The sequence below is a fragment of the Corythoichthys intestinalis genome, chromosome 22, assembly GCF_030265065.1.
Source record: "Corythoichthys intestinalis isolate RoL2023-P3 chromosome 22, ASM3026506v1, whole genome shotgun sequence".
Classification (NCBI taxonomy): Eukaryota; Metazoa; Chordata; class Actinopteri; order Syngnathiformes; family Syngnathidae; genus Corythoichthys; species Corythoichthys intestinalis.
This window is the reverse complement of record NC_080416.1, coordinates 5,941,326-5,964,411: the sequence shown is the minus strand read 5'-3', so window position 1 is coordinate 5,964,411 and position 23,086 is coordinate 5,941,326. Positions and strand designations below refer to the sequence as shown.

The 23,086-nt window shown below is 36.8% G+C and overlaps 1 protein-coding gene and 1 long non-coding RNA gene across 3 annotated transcripts; one reads left to right on the top strand and one right to left on the bottom strand.

Annotated features, from left to right (window-relative positions):
* Nucleotides 1–1,022: 1,022 nt before the first annotated feature.
* On the top strand, nucleotides 1,023–20,746 carry LOC130911030 (CCR4-NOT transcription complex subunit 3-like). 2 transcript variants are annotated; one of them, XM_057828766.1, is made up of 19 exons: nucleotides 1,023–1,195; nucleotides 4,281–4,342; nucleotides 6,143–6,210; nucleotides 6,295–6,369; nucleotides 6,432–6,521; nucleotides 7,963–8,091; nucleotides 8,168–8,263; nucleotides 10,612–10,740; nucleotides 10,808–10,898; nucleotides 10,964–11,085; nucleotides 12,500–12,556; nucleotides 13,480–13,888; nucleotides 13,974–14,055; nucleotides 14,915–15,062; nucleotides 15,140–15,206; nucleotides 15,851–16,013; nucleotides 16,168–16,300; nucleotides 16,431–16,556; nucleotides 20,122–20,746. In XM_057828766.1, the coding sequence occupies exons 2-19, from the start codon at nucleotides 4,318–4,320 to the stop codon at nucleotides 20,218–20,220; spliced, it is 2,109 nt and encodes a 702-aa protein (XP_057684749.1). In that variant the 5' UTR covers nucleotides 1,023–1,195; nucleotides 4,281–4,317; the 3' UTR covers nucleotides 20,221–20,746. The 2 variants fall into 2 exon arrangements, with proteins under 2 accessions (XP_057684749.1, XP_057684751.1); XM_057828768.1 differs by lacking the exon at nucleotides 12,500–12,556.
* LOC130911031 (uncharacterized) lies at nucleotides 9,813–13,922 on the bottom strand. Its single transcript, XR_009061948.1, has 4 exons — nucleotides 13,454–13,922; nucleotides 10,943–11,074; nucleotides 10,826–10,885; nucleotides 9,813–10,766 (listed from the first exon to the last, which is right to left on the bottom strand). It is a non-coding gene; the product is annotated as an uncharacterized LOC130911031 (long non-coding RNA).
* Nucleotides 20,747–23,086: the final 2,340 nt, after the last annotated feature.

The following is a 23,086-nucleotide window of genomic DNA, read 5'->3' as shown; positions in this document are numbered from 1 at the left end:
CTCTGTGTGGATGTATTCCTTATGAATTTTAACTCATACACACACAGCCATGTCAGGTATATGTACAGTATTTGCACAGTATGTGGTAGTTAGTAAACGGAGGAAACTGATATTACTGTAGGAACACACATTGATGTGAATAGGCGTCCGATTCATTTCAAATAATATTGTTTGTTTTGAATTTTAAAATTATAGTGAATTTTAAAAACATAATAAATTTTAAGAAATTAGAAAAAGAAAAAAAAAATTACAAAAATAAAAGCGTGTAACAAATGAAAAATAATTAGAACTGTTTACAGTTTTTTTTCTCGCTTAATTTTTTTTTTTTTTTTTTTAACATTTTATGTCTTTTTTTTCTTCTTTTTCTAACAAGACAATATTCACTTTTAACTTCATCACTGCCATTGACGATGATAGACGTTCGATCACTGCTAGCCCTTCTAGACCCAATCTATCGGACGTCTATTGCCGTCAATGGCAACCAATGCGTTAATCAGGAGTATTTGGAACAATTTGAAGTTCCTGTACCTTTAAAATCAATTTTAACTTGAATTTATTTATGTATATTTTTTTTATAATAAATGTATGTATTTTTATTTTCTATATGGATGTATGTATTACGTTTTTTCTTAATATACAGTATATAATTATTTTTTTAAGTATTATTTTCTATTTTAAAAAAAGGTCAATTACAGCAAAGTCAGCTGTTGCAGTGGCAGGTATTACGTTTTTTTTTTTTTAATAACTCAACTTTAAATATTGCAACATTTTACTTACGATTAATAAAAACGGGTATGAACAAAAGTCACAGGAGGTTTTTGATTAGCGGAAGACAAAAAATATGAAATTTAACCTTTCACTTTTCCAAACTGTCCAATCACAGCTGGAGTATAGGCAGAAGTTGTCAAAACAGACTTCGCGACAGCACTTTTCAACCAATAGGAGTGAAGAAGCAGTCTTCTTGGGCCAATCACATGCCGAGAAGGCGAGACTTATTTCCGGCAGGCAGCGGCGGAGGAGGAGCGTTCCCAGCAGCCATCTTGGATCTGCGGGGTGATTGTTTTATGTCAAGAATTGACAGTTGGGGTGTTAATTGGCCTCTTTTTTTTGGCTGGAAAAAAAATCTTTAAACTTCCCTTGCAAACGCTGAGAAATGTGAGTGAACCAAGGAAGGCAACCACTCGGACGCGTGCAGGTAATCTGCTCACGTGAGCCGATCGAGTGCTGCATTTGTTTCTTGCGTTTCTGCTCTTTTTTTAAAAATTGTCTTAAAATTCCAATTGTCAACGACCACCGCTTTTACCAATTGATTACTAATACTATCGCCTTCATCAACATCATTTCTGCTAAAAATATTCCTCTCAGCTTCCCTGGTTGCTTAGGGACGCTTGTCTTGTGCAACTTTTATGCTTTTCTTGCTTGACAATGTGCAGCTTCATTCATATCCTCATCTGCTCCTCAAAACATTCTCCAAACTCGGGTTAACATCAGTTTACTAGTTCGCTGAGGTTCCAGTCCAACCTATTGTGCACCGAAGAAATAAACAGCAATAATAATAATACTGTATTCATTTGCGATAAAATAAGAGCACGAGTTACCTCATTGGCTTCTATAGGGAATGGGACGTACTACGTCACTGTTTGGACGCGCCTCCATGCTGGCAATATGATTTACTTCCGGTTCGGCAGAGTCAATGCGGATTGTAACGTGTGGTAGTGCTAAGCTAACTCTTTCGGTGTTTTAGAAAGAAAATATGGGTGCTTATTGTTGCGTTACCGGGTGCAACAGCATCTCCTACGACAAAAAAAAAGGGGTTAGGAAAAATGGACTCACTTTTCACCGTTTTCCTGCATGGAGGACCAAATATCAGATCACGAAGGTACGACGGATGGCTGGATTGCAGCGGTTCGTCGGAAAAGCATTTCTTATGATCATATTTCTGCTGGAATGAGAGTGTGTTCCTGTCATCTCTACTCTTGTAAGTTGAACGATTTATCCACTTTTGGTTTCAATACGTTTTTCTTTTTTTACACTGTTGTGTAAATCTGCCTCGGTAGCAATGCTCGCCTACTACGACCCACCTACCTGTTGTGTTCCTAGGTAAACCTGCTGACAACACATCCCGATTTGTCACCATCTCTCTTCTTGGATCATTTGACAAAGAAAATTTGTTCAATGGAGTGGTTCCATTTGTCCTGTGTCGGACTCAAACAAGCCCCTGCTGCAGACGCCATCTGGGTCTGCCCTTCTCGTCGATGAACTGCGGGCTTTTAACTTGTGAAAATGCAAGAACTGTAATGCACATATTTATTCTGCCTGGCTATTTAACTATGGCCAGTGACGTATTATTATTATTATTATTTTTTAAACCACTTTGACAAAGACACGTTTCATTGTAATGTTGAATTTATATATTCTATTATTATTTTTAAATTATAATATTCTTATTTGCACTTATGGAGACTTTAGACTGTCAATTCAAATAGTGTTGGAAAAGTTGCAATACCTAAAATAGAAATGCAAGAACTGTAAAGTACATATTTTTACACCTTTATTTACCTAAGGCCACTGGAGGTTTTTTAACTGCTTTGAAAAAATACAGGTTTTGTTGTGCTCTTGTATTTATATAGTATATAGCTTTTTATAATGTATTATGTATTATAATATTTGCTGTCCCCTGCCAGAGTGTGGGCCATTTTGTACTAAAAGGATTTTAAACTGTCAGTTCAAATACTGTGTTGGAGACTAGTACTTGCAATACTTAAAATGGAAATGCAAGAACTTTAAAGCACATATTTATCCTGTCTGGCAATTTACCCAAGGCCAGTAAATAGGGTTTTAAACTGCTTTGACAAAGACACGTTTATTGTGATCTTGTATTTGTGTATTACTTATAATTATATAATATTTGCTGCCACCGTCAGAGGGTGGGCCTTGTTTGCACGAATTTAAAGATTTTAAACTGTCAATTAAAATATCGTATTGGAGAAATTGCATTACTTGAAATAAATCTATTGCAACTTATCAGTCCCAGTTCTTGTCTACAACACTGTCCAAAAATTGTCAATGCATATTCCAAATAGAATAACAAAATTAAGTCACCTGACTTTGTAATTATTACACCTGTTTATTATGAAGACCTGAAGTAAACAACAAGCAGTTACAGTTTGTCAAGAAGTTGTTCAAGTCATGTTTTGGTATTCATATTTTATTGACTTTTCACAACAACACTTGGGATCGTGTTTGTAAGAGCAGAGCAAACTGAAGTTTCAGCGTGCACTCTTCGCCTTTCCAACCTCTCATAACGCTCCGATGTGGTGCGCTTGACCTCAGAATAACCCAAGAAGAGATATGGTGACCAATCGGGATGTGTTGTCAGCATTTCATATGCAGGTTTTCCTAGTAACACAACAGGTAGGTGAGGAGGAGGAGTAGGTTAGCATTGCTACCGAGGCAGATTTACACAACGGTAAAAAAAACAACAAAAAAACCGGATTGAAACCAAAACGGATAAATCGTTCAACTTACAAGAGTAGAGATGAGGGGAATACTCTCATTCCAGCAGAAATATGATCATAAGAAATGCTTTTCCGACGAACCGCTGCAATCCAGCCATCAGTCGTGCCTTCGTGATCTGATATTTGGTCCTCCATGCAGGAAAACGGTGAAAAGTGAGTCCAGTTTTCCTCGCCCTTTTTTTAGTCGTAGGAGAAGCTGTTGCACCCGGTAACACAACAATACACACCCATAATTTCTTTCTAAAACACCGAAAGAGTTAGCTTAGCACGACCACACGTTACAATCCGCATTGAGTCTGCCGACCCGGAAGTGAATCATATTGCCAGCATGGAGGCGCGTCCAAACAATGACGTAGTACGTCCCATTCCCTATTGACGGTGCTAGAGGAAACCAGAGTTGTTTTTACATTGACCACTCGGGGTGGATACCTTACGATACGATTTGCGATACAATGATCACGATAACGATGATATCACGAGTGATACGTCCAAACTGTGCTACAATGCGTGCTAACTACACATACGATAAGAAATTGTCACACATTGCGAATTTATGACGAAACTGTGGCAAATTTTCATCTCGTTCTCGTCTTGTCAGAAGAAAACTGGCATTTGGATCATTATGTTTTAGTCCCCCAAGATACAATTTTACCTCCTTATTTGTTTGGATTTAGCGGATGCGGCACCACTTTGTCAAGTGCCGTGTGAAGGATTCAACACGTCGACTGCTGCTTGATTGTCGGCTTTGTCTCTGTTGTGCAGTAACGAAAGAATGAAGACTTCATCTTAGTCGTCAGTCATGGCGGATAAACGGAAACTACAAGGTGAGCCGTGTCGACCTGTCGCTTTTGAAATGTCCTGCGACAATTGTTACGCTCAACATGTGCATGTCTCTGTTAACATGTGGTAAGTCATATAATTATTTTATATATGGTGGAAAACACTCAGGTGACTTGAAGTTCTGCTCTGAGACCCCCAATTTGGCCAAATTTCAAAATTGTCCTATATGCATGTGTCATACATCATTGGAAAGCTTAAAATCTTCTAAATTTTTCTGAGAGAAGAAAAATTTTGAACAGTAGGGCATTTTAACAAAAAATAAAAAATAAAAATAACAGCAAAACCCTATCTGGAGGTGAGAACACACGAGAGCAGAATTACAGACAGCATGACGTTAACGAGATATAATCGTGTACTGACCTTGTTTTGATCCAAAAACTCCACGTAGCATGTATCACTGAGTGTCAAGACACAGCTGTGAATGGCCACAGCTGATTTTTGGGGGGATTTTATGGGGGAAACATTGTAATATAACAAGGGTCGTGATGCAGAAATCACAGACGTCAAGAAGTAGTCGAGATGTTTTTTTTTCATATATTTACCTTTTTTTCCAATTTTTCTTTGTTTGGATCGATTATTTGTCATCTAACACATCGGAAAAAATGCAACAGAAACAAAAAAAAATACAACTATACGATAGTTATGAGGTAAATATCCGTGACTTTTTTACAGACGCCATTTTTTTCATTGTGATGTAATTTGTTTAAAAGTTTACAATATGCGAGTAAATAATTTTTTAAAGTCTTTTTTTTTTTTTTTTTTTTTTTTTTTAAACGAAAATGTTAGACATCAATTGATGATTCTAAGCTAAAAATGACAGACATTTTGAATAATAAATATATTACCTTCGTTTTACGGCTGGGTTTAAACTAAAGCGGTTGCGCGACGTCTGTAAACGGGGGTTTCCAGGGTAAAAATGGCAAATTAAAAATAGTTCGAGGGCCTAATGAATCTGCTACGGCAGCATATAGACATATTGTTCTATCAAACACAACAGTTATTTTAGCTTAAAATACAGCAGTTTCCTTTAAAGAGTGCAAGAGCAGAAACTGCTTTTTTAGTCTTGTCTGTGTTTTCCGCCATATGTGCAATATGAAGTACTAAATTAAAAAACATTTTTTTTGAGTAGTAGTCATTATTTTCCCCCCACCCCTGATGCTGCCTTCATGTGGTGTCGTAAATATGGTAAATACCACTAGTAGAGCCGTAGATTTTCTACCAGAGAACTGAGATTTTATTATGATACCTGAGTTTTCGAGATGAGTGGAGCTTTTACTATTCAAAACCGCCAAGTGCGAACAAGAAGTTGTGAATGGTGAACTATGAGTTTTTTAAGAAGGTTTATAGTTAATCTGTACGTTTTTTTTTAACGGTACACATTTATAAAACCCTTATTTTTAAACAAGTGTTTGCTAAAATTTTCAGTCACAAAAACTTACCGTTTGCATTTTGATGCATTCTCTTCTTATTGTGTAGATGTAATAAAACAGTTTTGCGTTCGCAACATACCAAAATGTGTGTGTTTGCCTTTTTTGTTTTTAGTTATGACAACATTAGCAGGATGTACTTGTAATAACCAGTTAGCAAGTGGTGAGGATCATCTTTTCCAGAGTATGTGAAGTCATGTCAAAATTTAGTGGCATGCTTTCAGTGTAGTACCAAGTGACGCCACAATATGCCGGGAGCAGCATTGAGCTCGACTAGATTGACTCACAGCATCACAAAAGCTAAAAAGAGGTGAAAAAGAGTTGCTGTTCGTAACCTCTTCCATTTCTCTCGTCCAGCTGAAATCGATCGATGTCTGAAGAAAGTGACGGAAGGAGTGGAGCAGTTTGAGGACGTCTGGCAAAAAGTGAGCATGTTTTCCCGCCGTTGACGGCCATAGCTGGCCCGCAGTGAGTTATCAAAAAACCTGTGTGTGTTTGTGTTGGCCTAGCTTCACAACGCAGCCAACGCCAACCAGAAAGACAAATATGAAGCCGACCTCAAGAAGGAGATCAAGAAGCTGCAAGTGAGTTCACGCATTTAAAATGGAGGCCCCACAAACTCTCATGCCCACCCCTTCGCCAACAGCGTCTCCGAGACCAGATCAAGTCGTGGCTGGCGTCAAGTGAGATCAAAGACAAGAGGCAGCTGGTGGAAAACCGCAAACTCATAGAAACGGTCAGTGGTAGATAAGAAACGCACCGTCGCCATCTACAGGTGTGGAAGTACAGTGTAATAAGTCAATACAAACTGTTTTTTTTTTTCAAATAAATGAATACAAATGTAAGTTATATTGTATAAACATAGACAAAAACACATATTCAAATAAAAAAATGGAATAAATAAAGACAAGTTGAATGAAATAAACACAAAATATAAGCATAAATTTGAAATAATGTTGGAAAACATACATAAAAATATAAATCAAAACTAAAATTGGTTATAATACTCAATAAAGGAAATTGAATTGTTTATACAAACAAATATATGACTATTGAAAATTAAAATTACAAATTAAAATTAATTAAAAACACACTGAAATATGTAGAGTAAAAACGTGGATACATTTTCAAAAAAATGAATCAAAGTTGGAATTAAAAAATATTGGGTGAAAATTTTGGAAAATAAAATTTGAAATATTTGTGTACTTTAAACCCTGAAATACATAAGTAAATATTGAAGGAAATAAATATAATGTAGTGCTGCAACGATTAATCGATTAACTCGAGTATTTGATTAGATTAAAAAAAGATTCTAATTAAATTTTTCTGCTTCGGGTATTAGTTTAATTAAAGTGGCGTAATAATGTTTGTTTTGAAAGTGTTTGCATTTAGTTTTATTGATTTGGGTCTCCCCTCTAGTCAGCCTCGTTTCACATGGCTGAATCCAGCTGCCCCCTGTTAAGACTAACACAAGCTAAGTTTTTATTTATGCTAACGATTTTTTAATGCATTCGTAATTTAGTTTATAGCTATACTATATATGTGTCTGAATCATATGTTCAGGGCAATGTAAAAAAAAAAATACTGTTAGCATTTTATAGCATTTAAGCTAGCAGACGTTTGCTATGTATGTTAGCCAGTTGTTCTTTTGTTGCACTGAGATCCTCATTCATTTATTTTTTTCATACCAGTTGAGGCTCAGCTCAGGTATTTTAATTTTATATGTTCCCTATCCGATTACTCGATTATTCGAACAAACTAGTTCATCGATTAATCGACTACTAAAATAATCGATAGCTACAGCCCTACTATAGTGTAATAAATATAAGATTAACATTGAAATCAATACATATTTAAATAAAAGTTTAAATAAATACAATTTTTTAAATAAATATTTAAATAATAACATATTTATTAACTTGTAATAATGTATTTACGCAATTTTGGAGCAACCGTGTGACCCCAAGTGGACAAATTTGGCAATGACAGTTCATGATATTGAAAAATGCAATTTGTGTGTTCAGTTAATTTAACATCATACACACAAACATACAGACAAAAAAAAAAGTGGACAGGATCGGACCTATCGCTGAGCCGGTTCTCGCTCAAATGCCGCAACTTTGTCCTCCCTGCCGCGCACGTAAAATTTGAACTTTTTTTGTTGTTGTCGCTGTCAGCAAATGGAGCGTTTCAAGATCGTGGAGCGAGAAACCAAGACCAAAGCCTACTCCAAAGAGGGTCTGGGCCTGGCCCAGAAAGTGGACCCGGCCCAAAAGGAAAAGGAGGAGGTCGGCAACTGGTTGACGGTCAGCTTCTGCGCCCTTTTCGTTGCAAAATCCCGCTTCTACTCTTCCCAAAAAATACCCTTTGGTCTTCCTGCAGAACACCATCGATACGCTTAACATGCAAGTGGATCAGTTCGAGAGCGAGGTGGAATCCCTGTCTGTTCAGACCCGCAAAAAGAAAGGAGACAAAGAGGTCAGTCTCATTTCTAACTACACTTGCCACCATTAACTCATTAAATCATCCCTATTTCACTCAATCATAAGCAAATCAATTAAACATCTCTTGTCGCCAATGGCGAACGAAAATCATGCGGGCGTCATTAAAAAAACAAAACCTCTGCACGCGCGATGGAGCGGAACCTTTTAACGCCTTTCCTTGCACATGTGTACAAAAACAAGCGTCCGTTAATGCTGAGCGAGCACTCCGCCCCAGCCAAGAAATGAAAAATTGACCTCATGAATAGAACATAAGCAGGATTTACCGCATTCACAAAGTCGCAGTGGTGTAGAAAGTCAAAAGACGGAGGGAAAGAACTTTCAAGTCTCGCTTCTAAACCAGAACACGATTAATTATAGACGGTTGTTTAGTGGAACACGTCAAGCAGAACGCACACTTAGTAGTTTTTCTTATTCCACGAAAAATACATGCATCTGTTAACTTAGTCGCTGCTATTGACAGAGATGCTGTTGCCAAATCACCTTTGCTCTTGACCTCGTTTCATCTATAAACGTATCCTGAAAGTTTGATAGTAATCCCTTTTATTTGTTCGTTCCTCAATTATCTTGGACACTAACATACAAAAAAACTTACCTAATTACCTCAAAATATAATCACCTCGTCGATTTTATATTCCAAACATATCCTGCAAGTTTGATCATCAATTTATTCGTTCTTGAGTTATCTTGATCTTGGATTTTGTGACCTTTGACCTCACCCAAAAATGTAACCACCTCCTCCTCTTTCATCTCACACCCCAAAAGTTGGATAATAATCCATTTATTCATTCTTGAGTTATTACAAAAAGACAAAAAAAAATACAAACCTTGTGACCTCTGACCTCATTACGCTGAAATGTAACCTCTTCTGTTTCATATTCCAAATGTCCTACAAGTTACTTGGTTATCTTGATCACATATTTTTGACTTCTGTGACCTCTGACCTCATAGCCCCTAAATGTGATCACCTTGTTTCATATCCCAAACACAGCCTGCAAGTTTGATAATAATTCCTTATTCGTTTTTGGTCTCAAACTTACCAACAGAACCCTGTGACCTTTCACCTCTTTACACCAAAATGTCATCGCCTCGTCTATTTTATATTCCAAACATATCCTGCAAGTTTGATCATACATTTATTAGTTCCTGAGTTTTGATCACGTACTTTGTGACGTTTGACCTCATTACCTAAATATGTAACCACCTCTTGTTTCACATCTTCCTGTTCATCTTGCAAACACCCCAAAAATTGGATAATAATCCCTTTATTCGTTTTTTAGTTATTTCAAAGAACAACAAAACTTTTGTGACCTTTGACCCCATTACCCTAAAATGTAACCACCTCTTTCATATTCTAACTCTTGTAAGTTGGCTAGTTATCTTGATGAAAAACTATTTCTGACCTTTGACCTCATAACCCCAAAATGTAAGCACTTAATTTTATATTCCAAACTTATTCTGCAAGTTTGATCATCCATTTATTAGTTCTTGAGTTATCTTGATCAGATATTTTGTGACCTGTTGACCTTAAAAAAATTGGATAATAATCCCTTTATTCATTTTTTTAGACATTTCAAATAGACAAAAAAATACAAATTTTTGTGACCTTTGACCTTATTACCTTAAACTGTAACCACCTCTACTGTTTCATTTTCCAGACGTTCTACAAGTTAGTTATCTTGATGACCAAATATTTCTGAGCTTTGACCTCATAACCTCAAATTTTAAGCACCTCGTTTCATATTCCGAATATCTCCTGTGAATTTGATGGGCTCTTATTCGGTCTTGGACTCAAACATACAAACAGAACCCTGTGACCTTTGACCTCATTACCCAGAAATGTAACCACCTCTTCTGTTTCATATTCCAAATTTGTTTTATAAATTTGATAATGACCTCTTTATTCATGCTTGAGTTATCTTGAAATCAAATATATTTCTGAACTGTGACCTTTGACCTCACAACCCCAAAATGTAATTACTTTTTGTGTCATATTCCAAACGCAAAATTTGATAATAATCCCTTATTCGTTCTTGGACACGATCATACAAACAGAACCCTGTGACCTTTGACCTCATTTACCATAAAAATTCCTCCCCTGCCATCCCTCCAACTTTAAATGTATTGGTCGTCTACTGGTGAAAAACTCATCTCAATTCCTCAGCAGAAGGGTGATTGGAGGCCACATGATTGGACATTTGTCATCGTCACTGGCACTGAAAGAGTTAATCATTTTTTTTGTGTGGTTATGTGCTATCAAAAATGGTATCGAGCATTTTTTTTTAGTTCTATGACAAAACTTTGTATTTTTTTTTTTTTTTGTAGAAGCAGGTCCGCTTGGAGGAGTTGAAGAAGTACATCGAGAAGCATCGCTACCACATCCGGATGCTGGAGACCATCCTGAGGATGCTGGACAATGACTCGCTGCAGGTGGACTCCATCCAGAAGATCAAGGTTGGCTTCCAAGGAGACCATCTCCACTTTTTTGTGAGGCTTAGTATTATTTACTGGTTGTTTTTAGGACGACGTGGAGTACTACCTGGACTCGTCGCAGGATCCCGACTTTGAGGAGAACGCCTTTCTCTACGACGACCTGGATCTGGAAGATATGAGTAAGGATTTGTTTGGAAGAACCCGTCGGAACGGCTCTTCTCACGTTCTGCGTGTGTCGCTTCAGCCGCGTCGCAGGTGGCGACGTCGCCTCCGGGACAGTCGCACTTGGAGGACGAGATCTTCAGCAGCACACCCACGTCTCCCACGTCATCCTCGCCCGTCCTCCCCTCGTTTGCTAACGCGGCGGTAAAGATTGAAGTTTAAACTTTATGTATTGGGAGTTAATGAGTTCACTCATTAGCTACCCTCATACAGTCGGATGAAAAAGTATCTGAACCTTTTGGAATTTCTCACATTTCTGCATATAATCCCCATCAAATGTGATCTGATCTTTGTCAAAATCACACAGATGAAAATACAGTGTCTGCTGGAAATAAAACCACCCAAACATTTATAGGTTTTCATATTTTAATGAGGATAGTATGCAAACAATGACAGAAAGGGGGGAAAATAGGTAAGTGAACCATCACATTTAATATTTTGTGGCCCCCCTTTGGCAGCAATAGCTTCAACCAGATGCTTCCTGTAGCTGCAGATCAGTTTGGCACATCGATCGTGACTAATCTTGGCCCATTCTTCTCTACATAACTGCAGTAGTTCCGTCAGATTCCTGGGATGTCTGGCATGGATTGCTGTCTTTAGGTCATGCCACAGCATCTCAATGGGGTTCAAGTCTGGACTTTGACTTGGCCACTCCAGAACGTGTATTGTGTTCTTCTGAAACCATTCTGAAGTTGATTTACCTCTGTGTTTTGGATCATTGTGTTGTTCATCCTCTTTTTAGCTTTAACTGTCTGACAAACGGCCTCAAGTTTTCCTGCAAAACATCATGATAAACTTTTGAATTCATTCTTCCATGAATGATTGCAAGTTGTCCAGGCCCTGAGGCAGCAAAACAGCCCCAAATTATGATGCTCCCTCCACCATGCTTCACGAATTCAACTTTGATTCCATCAGTCCACAAAATATTTTGCCAAAACCTCTGTGGAGTGTCCAAGTGCCTTTTTCCAAACATTAAACGAGCAACAATGTTTTTTTTAGACAGCAGTGGCTTCCTCCGTGGAGTCATTCCATGGACACCATTCTTGGTCATAGTTTTACATATAGTTGATGTGTGCACAGAGATATTGGACTGTGCCAGTGATTTCTGTAAGTCTTTAGAAGACACTGTAGGGTTCTTTTTTACCTGTCTGAGTATTGGGCGTTGAACTCTTGGCGTCATCTTTTGTGGATGGCCACACCTGACTTAAAATGTTTGGTAAAAATTGGTTTCAATTGCTCTTTCAGTCTCTTTAGGCAGAGGGTTCACTTACTTCTCACCCCCCTTCTGTCATTGTTTGCATGCTATCCTCATTAAAATATGAAAACCTATAAATGTTTGGGTGGTTTTCGTTAAAGCAGACACTGTATTTTCATCTGTGTGATTTTGACAAAGATCAGAACACATTTGATGGTCATTTTTTTGCAGAAATGTGAGAAATTCCAAAATGTTTAGATACTTTTGCATACCACTGTACATGAACATTCAAAGCCAGTGACTTGGACGTCTATCATTGTCAATGGCAGTTGAGGAGTTTGCTTTTGATTTTGTTTTTGACAGGAGAGCTGTGACGACGACAAGAAGCAAAGTCGTTTCACAGACCGAGAAGTCACTCAGGTCGGTTGCACTTACACTGAAGGATGGATTATAATTAGTATTGCACCGATATCGAAACTAGTATCGGAAGGCACGCAAATACAGACATCAGTTACGGCAAATGCAATATGTTGTCTTCAAGATTGTTTCCAACCGTTGGTTGCCCTACCCAAGATGGCCGCCAGTTATGAAAGCCGTAGTATAACAAGGCAGTGCGTGTCGCCCTTCCCAAGATGGCCACTGATTCAGAACGCTGCTAAAGAACGCTTATTCATATTTTCCATGTAGGGGCATATACTTTGAATTGATGGATAAATGTACATGTAAAATGCTAATACCAGCTATTATTTAGCATTTTATGAACACTGGCATTGACATGAGCAACAGGAAAGATATTAACTTTGTTAGGAAGAGGAAAAACGGGAGGGAAAAGAAGGCTAGCGAACTTGTGTGCTCTGCTAGCATAAGTCATTGCTATTAGCACATGAGCTAAGCTAATATACAAATGTTGTATAATGAGTCATGACACTATGGATAAGTTTTATCTATTTAAAACAAAAAAAAAAACACAGTATGAGTATCGTATCGGCATTGGTGTCCTTTTTTTCCCCAGAAGAATCAAATTTAAAGCTAAAGAAATCAAATTGTGATGCTATAATGATGTCATTGGCTGCCATTGATGGTGCTAAACGTCCAATCAATTTGAAGTGGGAGGGATGGAAGCGAATGACTGTTCAAATAGATTGGACGTCTACTAGTGGTAAACTCACCGAAAGAGTTTTAATTGAGCTTTTTATGATTATTTTGAAATAAATTAATGAGTTGACTTATAGCGACAGCCGTAATTGTAATTTCAAAAAAATCCATAAAATTCTAATTGTATCCTAATTGTTTGAAATGGAATGAAATGTCGATTACGTTGGCAACTTTTGTCGACCCTTCAGTCTCCTGTGAAGAACAGCAACTCCTCCTCTTTCTCCTCTTCGTCGTCGTCCTCTTCATCATCCTCTTCCTGTTCGTCTTCGAGACTGACCTCTTCCTCCTCGGTCTCCACGGCGACCGGCCGAGGGGTTCTCCTCGCCGACGCCACCGAGCGAGACAAAGCTCCCAACGGGCCCTCCGTCGCCCGTCCAACGGCCTCTTCGCTCCCCAACCGCTGGACTTCCAACCCGCAACCCTCGGGGGCGCCAGCATCCCCGAGCGATTCCGCCCCGTATGCCAAGATTTTGGCGTCTCAAAGTTCACCCGGCGTCATAGGCAGCGGCTCGGGGTTCTTCCCCGGACCCCGACCGAGGCAGAACGGTGACGCGGACGAGCGCCTGATGCCGGGCGACCTCGGAGAACTCCTGCAAGGTAACGCCCGCTCAAAAAGGACCGTATGCTGTATTCTCATTGAAATCCAAAAAAATGCAAGAATTCGTGTTTGGTGTTGCTACAGGTTACGGCGCTACAGACTCCGCCCCCAACAACCAATCACAAAGCTGCCAATCTTTGTCTTTGACGTCCATACCCAATCCGCTGTGAGTAAGGCAACACTTTAGTATTGCTCATGATAAACATCAAATACAGCTGCAACTTAACATTATTATTATTATAATATTTATTATTATTACAGGTTGACGTCTAAACTTGTATTGTAGTTAGTGGTCTGTACAGTATCATGTATTAGATTATTTTCATTTGTAATAGAATAATTGTTATATATTTTCCTTATTTTTTAACTTTTTAAAAAAAAATAGAGATTATGCACTATTTTTCTTATGTTTTAAATATATTTTATTATAAAAATATTTCAGAAAACTTACACCTTGATGGCTAAATTTACATTTAACAAATGTACATACATTTTTGGAGGAATACAAATGTACATAAAAATTAAATCAAAATCCTAAATATAGAAAAAATGAAAAGACAGCAATATATATACAAACAAACTAATCCTTATTTATTTTTTAATTTACCCAAAATAATTTAGTTTCCATTTTTAATTTTTTTTTTATCTTAGAATTTTTACTTTTAATTATTGGCCACATCTTCTTCAAATTACTTTTAAATTTTCTAAAAATATTGTTATATTTTTAAATTTAAGATTTGCCAATTATTAGGTCATTTTGAATGTAATGTTTTACATTAAGTTTTTGTAATTATAATTTTCTATCCTAATGTTTTTTAGTGTTTATTTGGTAAATGTAAAGGGCTGAATGAAAAGTGAATAAGCCTATATTTACTATTAACTCATAGGCTTAAAGTTCATTAACCCCTTCCAGTTAAAATGCAATGGACGTCTAGCACCGTCAATGGCAGCCAATGAGTTAACTTGACTATTGATGTTTTTTTTTTTTTTTTTTTGCTGTTTTTTTTTTTATACCCCTTCTCCAGTAAAACGCCATCTCCTAGCTTACTGGTGTCAATTTCATTTTCGACGGGCTCTCTATCGCCCCCCTCTTATAGCGAGGCCAAGATGGGGAACAGCAGCAGTGCTCTGCTCAACGGGGCGCTTTCTTACCCCTCCTCAGATGCCGTCAAGGTGGGTTGAAAGTGAAATATTTCGCAAATAATCTCACAATAAATGTCTTCTATAAATAAATTGGATTTTACCATCAGGAACCTCCAAGCAGCTTGAATTCCGCCGTGGACGGAGGAGACCTCAACTTGCCGCAGCTCAACGCAGGTATCGCGCGGTATTACAGTTAGCGATTATTTTTTTAGCGAAGCGTCGACTTGTCGGATAATTGTATTTTGTAATAAATCCGAGTGATATATTTGCAAACATCTGCTTTTGCGCGAGAAAACAAACGTACACAGATTTTAACTGGATTGAACTCTCTTCTGTTCTCTTTTGTTTACACCAAGAAATAGTAATTTTTATTATTATTACTAATAAATAATAATAATAAAAAAGAATTAAATGAATTAAAAATATTTTTAAAAATATTTCAAAATTAAAATAAATAAAAAGTAGGTCTTTTTAAAGGTCTTTTTAAAAAAATAAAAGAATATTAAATTAGGAATAATAAATCTTTTATGCAAAAATTTCACAATAATGTACAGTCCTTTGTTTAAATGTATTTTTTGAAAACCATTTTTTATTTTAAAAAATCCTTTTTATATTGACTAAATTTCTACTTTTTTAGTATCTAAAAAAAATTGATTTCGTGACAACATAGGGAATTTTTGTTTTTTATTTTGAAAAAAAATCTGATCAATAATGTCTTTAATTGATTAATTGACTATCAAAATATTTGTTAACTTGATCATCGATTAGTCAACTAATCAAAGCAACCCTACTTAGAATGATAAATTTTTTACCTTTAGATGCGTTCCCCTGTACGCCGTCGTCAGAGGCCAGCGTCCCTCCCACTCTGGGCGTCTGCCCCTTAGGCCCCGCCCCTTTATCCAAAGAGCACCTCTACCAACAGACTTTGGAGGAAGCCGTGTGGGCGCGCATGCCGCACCCGTCCGACTCTGAGAGAATCAGGTATTCGCTGAAATTCACCCGAGTCTGCTAGCTTCGTGCTAACTTATAATGCCAAACACATAGACCCTGTTGGCGAAATTAGCATGGATGTTATTACACAATGACCGGAATTTAAATTTAATTTAGTTTTTTTTTTTTTTAAATTGATTTGCAGGCAGTATTTGATGAGGAAGCCATGCCCCACGCTCCCTTTCCATCACCAGTTGCCGCCGCCTCACTCTGATTCGGTGGAGTTTTACCAACGACTCTCCACCGAAACGCTCTTCTTCATCTTCTACTACCTGGAGGTGAAAGATAAATTGAGTTTATCACTTGTAGACGTCCGAGCCATTTAAAGTGGGAGGGTGGCAGCGAATGAACGTTCGTCTAGCTCATTCAGTGGCGGACAATGTTGTTGAAATGTATGGTTGTCACCAGGGAACGAAGGCTCAGTACTTGTCGGCCAAAGCATTGAAGAAGCAGTCGTGGCGCTTCCACACCAAGTACATGATGTGGTTCCAGAGGCACGAGGAACCCAAAACCATCACTGATGAATTTGAGCAGGTCGGTTTTTTTTTTCCCTCAAAAAAAATAATTTTTGAAAAATGCATTGAACCCATATTTAGTTCAAAAACAGTTCAATAAAGAAGAAAAAAAAACAACAACAACATAACAACACATTACTGTACATTGAATGTGAATGAATATATAAATTATCAAAAATATACAAATACAATAATATTTATATAATATAAATAAGGTATAATAATAAAATAAATACACTAATTGAAAATGAATAATCAAGAATGATAAAAAATACACAAAATTAAAACAAGTGGTAATAAAAATACAAAATTAAAGGTATATAGTTAATAAAATAAGTATGGAGGGAGATTTGTGTCTTTATTATTCAATCAAAAAAAAGTTGCTTCAATCACATAAAAAGTTGCTTCACTCAAAATATATATTTTCAATCGAAGAAAAAGTCACTTCAATCAAAAAAAAATGTGTTTGAATGCAAAAATAAATTTCAAACTCAAAAAAATATATTTGAAAACTTTCTTTGTTAGATTTTTTTTTTATTTAAGTCAAGTTTTTTTTTGATTGAAACAACATTTTTGAATGAAGTCATGTAATTTTTGCGTTTTGACCACATTTTGGCTTGGACATTTGTGTCTTTATTATTCAATCAGAAAATAAGTTGCTTCAAACAAAAAAATACATATTTTCAAAAGAAAAATCACTTCAATCAAATTTTTTAAAAAAAATTCAATTGTAGAAAAAAAGGTTTTAATGTGAAAAATATTTGAGACTCAGAAATTCGCATTTGAACGCTTTATTTTTCATTCAAACTGTTTTCTTTGACTGAAGCAATCCTTTTTGTGTTTGAGCCATATTATGGGTAGGACATTTGTGTCTAAATCATTCAACCGCAATAAAAGTTGCTTTAATCAAAAAACTATTTTTAATCAAAGAAAAAAATCATTTGCAATCTGCCTTTTGGCTCTCTATATAGGCAAAATGGCGCCATTACAGATGGAGCGCGACAATGCGTGAGTGGGTCGTGCAGCGCAAGCATTAATTGCGATAAATATTTTAACGTGATACATTTTTTAAAAAATTAATTACCGCCGTTATTGGGATAAATTTCATAACCCTACCTTAAGCCTAAAGACTCTGGATAAGTGTAACATATTATGTCTGTACCGTTAAATACAATTAGAAAACGATTTAATAAAAAAAAAAAAAATTTAAAAAAAGGTATGGCCGATATTTTTTTGCCGATTCCGATACTTTGAAAATGACGTGATCGAACTCGATCGATCGGGACATCTCTAGTTAGTACCATGTGTGAGCATGGTGTAATTAATGACATCAACAATGGCGAGCTACTAGTTTATTTTTTGATTGAAAATTTTACAAATTTTATTAAAACAAAAACATTAAGAGGGGTTTTAATACAAAATTTATATAACTTGTACTAACATTTATCTTTTAAGAACTACAAGTCTTTCTATCCATGGATCGCTTTAAGAGAATGTTAATAGTGTTAATGCGATCTTGTTGATTTATTGTTATAATAAACAAATACAGTCCTTATGTACCGTATGTTGAATGTATATATCCATCTTGTGTCTTATCTTTCCATTCCAACAATAATTTACTGAAAAATATGGCATATTTATAGATGGTTTGAATTGCGATTAATTACGATTAATTCATTTTTAAGCTGCAATTAACTCGATTAAAAATTGTAATCGTTTGACAGCTCTAATATATATATACCGTATTTTTCAGACTATAAGTCGAACTGGAGTATAAGTCGCAGTTTGGAGGGAAATTTACTTGATCAAACACAACACATAGAACAGATATGTCATCTTGAAAGGCAATTTAAAATAAAAATACAATAGAGAACAACATGCTGAATATATGTACAGTATGATAATGTTACATGATGCATGAACAACGAAATACGAACATGGCCGGTATGTTGATGTAACATAGCTATTAAGAGTTATTCAGATAAATATAGCATAAAGAACATGCTAACAAGTTTACCAAACCATCAGTATTACACCAAAATAACATGTAAAATGAGATAATAATATGTTAATAATTTTCACTCATAAGTCGCTCCTGATATATAATGATGTATAATTCGCACCCCTAGCCAAACTATGAAAAAACTGCGACTTATAGTCCGAAAAATACGGTATGTGTGTGTATGTATGTATATGTGCGTGTATCATATGTGTGTGTGTGTGTATATATATATATATATATATATATATATATATATATTAGGGCTGTCAAAATTACCACGTTAACGCGCGGTAATAAATTTTTTAAATTAATCACGTTAAAATATTTGACGCAATTAACGCACATGTCCCGCTCGGACAGTATTCTGCCTTTTGGTAAGTTTTACAGCAAGGCTTTTTGTGCTGTCTAACAGCGAACTCTTGTGGTCGCTTTGCGACATGGTTTGTTTTTTTCTTGCCAGTTCAATATGGCTGCACGACGTCTCGGGCTGACGCCTACGTTGTAATGTTGTGCTTATATGATCCTTGGACAAGATTTGTCCGTAAGTATGGTTGTTGTAAAGAATGTACATATTATGTTAGTAAGCGAAATGTTCTATCTTTTGTATGAGACGCTTTTTGTTTATGTTTAGTGCACCTGTATAGCGTGCAAAGCTAACGTTGTTGCTAATGCAATGCTTGTGTACTTTTTTTTGTAGTTTTAAGACTGTCTAAAGAAGACAATGGTTTGAGGCTATTTTATTAATCAGATGAAAAAGGAAGAAGTCTGATTATTAAGGCGTCGTTCACTAGCTGTCTAGCTTTGGAAAAAGTAGATGCTTCGGAGTGAGGACAGCATAGACAGATTTAAATGACAGTAGAGTGAAACCCACTACAGTCTTTATGTACCCTGTGTTGAATGTGTATATATCCATCTTGTGTCTTACCTTTCCATTCCAACAATTTATTTTACAGAATATATATATAATTTACAGAAAAATATGGCATATTTTATAGATAGTTTGAATTGCGATTAATTATGATTAATTAATTTTTAAGCTGTAATTAACTCGATTAAAAATGTTAATTGTTTGACAGCCCTAATATATATATATATACACACACAGTATATGTAAGAATGTAAAGTGTCAAATATAAATGACAAGATGACAATATCTAAATTAAAACAAAATTAAAACAGCAATTGTCAGCAATAAAAATGTCTGTATAACAAATATAGGCTGTGGTCACCTGAAATTCGTTTTAAAAACATGATTAAAAAAGTTCATAAACACAAAAAAACATCAACAGTTCATGTATTTGTTTCCTGAAAACTGAAAAAAGTATTTTTATGATTATTTTTAGAAAGCATCGATATATGAATACAATAATAATAATAATAATAATACCTCAAACATATATAGCGCTTTTTTGGACACTCAAAGACGCTTTACATAACATAACACAAAGACAAAATTAAGAATTAAGAGGTGGGAAACACAATGTAAAAATACGTATAAGCTCATAGTAGAGAGTAAATCATCATCACTAGCAACCATTGAGGTTAAAATAACAAAACAAAAACATTCTGCTGTCGTCCTCAGGGGACGTACATTTACTTCGACTACGAGAAATGGGGCCAGCGCAAGAAGGAGGGTTTCACTTTCGAGTACCGCTACCTGGAGGACCGTGACCTTCAGTGACCTCCGCTGACCTCATTTTCCACCACTTCCGAACCTCGGCGTCTTTGCCAAAGTTTCTTTTGTGTCTCAGGAAGACTTTAATTGGTTCAAACCATGGAAACAAACACCAGCAACATTTTTTTTAACTTTCTTTTTTTGCTGAACTTTTAAATCTTTGGCTGCCATTGATGGCAATAGACGCCCAATCCAGTTTGACTTGGGGGAGGGGGGGTGGTGATTCTCCCCTCCCAGTTAAAACTGGATTGGAGATCTATTGCAGTCAATAGTAGCCAATGAGTTAAGGACTCCATTTATCCTCCAATGTTTGGAGAGCGATTTGATTTTTTTTAGATTTTCTTTGGACCCTCGTTTTATTTTTGGGGGGGGGCAGCACAAAGACAGCCTTTGGAAATGAAAACGGGTAGGACCCAGTTTTTATCAGCACGTGATTTTTAAACTTGTTTTTTAAGATTTATGTGGGTTGTAGAAAAAAAAAAAAGTTATGTCACTGCCATAAAAAATGTCAAACAGCAATAAAAAAAAAATGTGCGCTATCTACTGTTGTGGGCCTCATTTTTACTTCAACTTGCAAGTGAAACTGACAGAAGTGGAGGTTTTTCATTCATGTCTGTTTGTTCAAGATAACTCACGAACCAAGAAATTGTAATATGAAATTGAAGATGGTTAAATTTTGGGGTAATGAGGTCAAAGGTCAAAGAGGTAAGAAATTGATTTGTTTTCTAGCTAACTCAAGCACGAATGTTTTCAAATTTTCAGGATATGTTTCTAATATGAACCGAAAGAGGGTTGAATTTAGGGGTCATGAGGTCAAAGGTCACAGAGGTCAGACATTAATTTGTTATTTATCTAACTCGAGGAAAAACATTGTCAAATTTTCAGGACAAGTTTCTAATATGAACTGAAAGAGGGTTGAATTGAGGGGTAATGAGGTCAAAGGTCACAGAGGTCAGACATGGATTTGTTAGCAAGCTAACTCAAGAACAAATGTAGGGTAGTATCAAATTTGCAGCATATGCTTAGAATCTGAAACGGAAAAGGGCTAAATTTGTGGGTAATGAGGTCAAAGGTCACAGACGTTTGTATTTTTTTTTTTTTTTGTACATGTTCATAGTCAGGATATCAAGAACAAGTACGGGGATTATTGATAAACTTAGGAGACATATTTGCAATATAAAACTGAAGAGGGTTAAAGTTTGGCATATTGAGTTCAAAGGTCACATAAGTTTTCATGTTTTTTTCTGAATTTCAAGTTAACTCAAGAACGAATAAAGGGATTATTATCACATTTGCAGGAAATATTTCTAACAAACGGAAGATGTGATGTGACCTTCTGGGGTTGTGAGGTCAAAGGTCGTTGAAGGAATTTTGCAATGCCTTGTTTAATACTGAAAGCAAATATGGCGATGCTTTCAATTTGGCTGCCTAAGTGGAAGTCTGCCCTCTCCGGTTGCTTCTCTAGTTAATTTCTTCTAATTTAATGTCTTCTAAAAATGTTGACGTTTTGAAATGTACTTTATTTTCCTGTTTTCCTCCATGTTGTTTTCCAATTAAGAAACCGCAGCACCTCTAGGGATTCCCCCCCACCCCCAAAATTTGTACCTCGTTTTATCCGCGAGCGTGCTAATGAAGCAAATTTCTTCTTCACACCTGATTTTTTCCCCCCATGTTTTCAGGGAGTGTTCGGCGCCCCCCGCTGACAGCTCCAGGCTCCTATTGGCCCACATATCAAGTGTTCACTCTTCCGTCTGCCTCACCCATACTCAACGGTGGGAGCTCGTGCGGGATGGTCCCATATGTTCTTGTTTGTCTCGTGTTGCTTGCTCCTTCTTGCTTCCAGTCGAGTGAGCGTCACGTCATCAAATCATTGAACTGGGGTCAACTTGACAGCTGTTCGCTCCAAATTTTTTTTTTCCCAGCTCTTAAAGGAACAGGACGCTTACTGAAGTGGTCACTGGACAACTTGTCGGAAAAGAAGACAGGAAATATGGCAATGTTGGGTTTGAGAATACAGGTTTTTTAAAAAAGACTGGTCACTAGTGGCCGGTCGCCTGTTTCCATGGCGACAGCAGCAGCAGATGAAGGCTGCCGGGTCACACGTGGGCTGGCCTCCTCTTCCTGCAATCTATGTTGTAGGGTAGCCAAGTGTTGCTAAGCAAATGCTACTTTTTTAGGGTTTTGTAGACAAGATTGATCAGCAGTATTTCCCCCAGCCGCTTCGTTCAGCGTTTCTGGAGACCCTCAGGGCCTTCTTCTGGGTGCCCCGACAGCTTCCCAAGAACAAATCTGACTTTTATTCTTTTGAAAATCATGTTTTTCCATTCTAAAAATCGAGTTCTTCAACTTCTCCTGAGGTCGTGTCACGGGGCAACAACTTTAGCAGGGAAGCCTAGCCTTCTCTTTCTTCTCCCAAGCCACTTCGTGTTGCTCCGTTTGGGAGATCCCGAAGCATACCCAGCCAGGTGACGTTGTCTCCCAAGCGTGTCCTTGGTCAACCCTGGGGTCTCCTCTCAGTTGGACGTGCCCTAAACACCTAACAAGGCAAGAGTCCTAATTACACAGCATGCCCAAGCCATCTCATTTATTATTCAAAAACTAGTCATAATAAACGCTTTTAAAAAACAACAACTACAGTGATCCTTCGCGACTTTGTGCTTCAAAATTCGCACCCTCAGTCCATCACGGATTTTTTTTTTTTCCGAATAAAATTTAAATAAATAAGTACAGATATGCTGACCCGATCCTATCACGTTGTCCCAGTCTCCCTCCTGCTGCTTTTTCAGGCAGTGCACTGGAGTTGCTTATTAAAGTTAACATTGATTGACAGACACTAAGGTTTGATCTTGCCAGAGATGCTTGGAAGCCGAAA

Excerpts from the sequence above, each read along its gene's own strand:
- LOC130911030 (XM_057828766.1), top strand. The coding sequence starts at position 4,318 with ATGGCGGATAAACGGAAACTACAAG. Across the intron at positions 14,056-14,914 it reads ACGTCCATACCCAATCCGCT|TAAAACGCCATCTCCTAGCT; the intron begins GTGAGTAAGGCA and ends CCCCTTCTCCAG. Across the intron at positions 16,557-20,121 it reads TCACTGATGAATTTGAGCAG|GGGACGTACATTTACTTCGA; the intron begins GTCGGTTTTTTT and ends TGTCGTCCTCAG.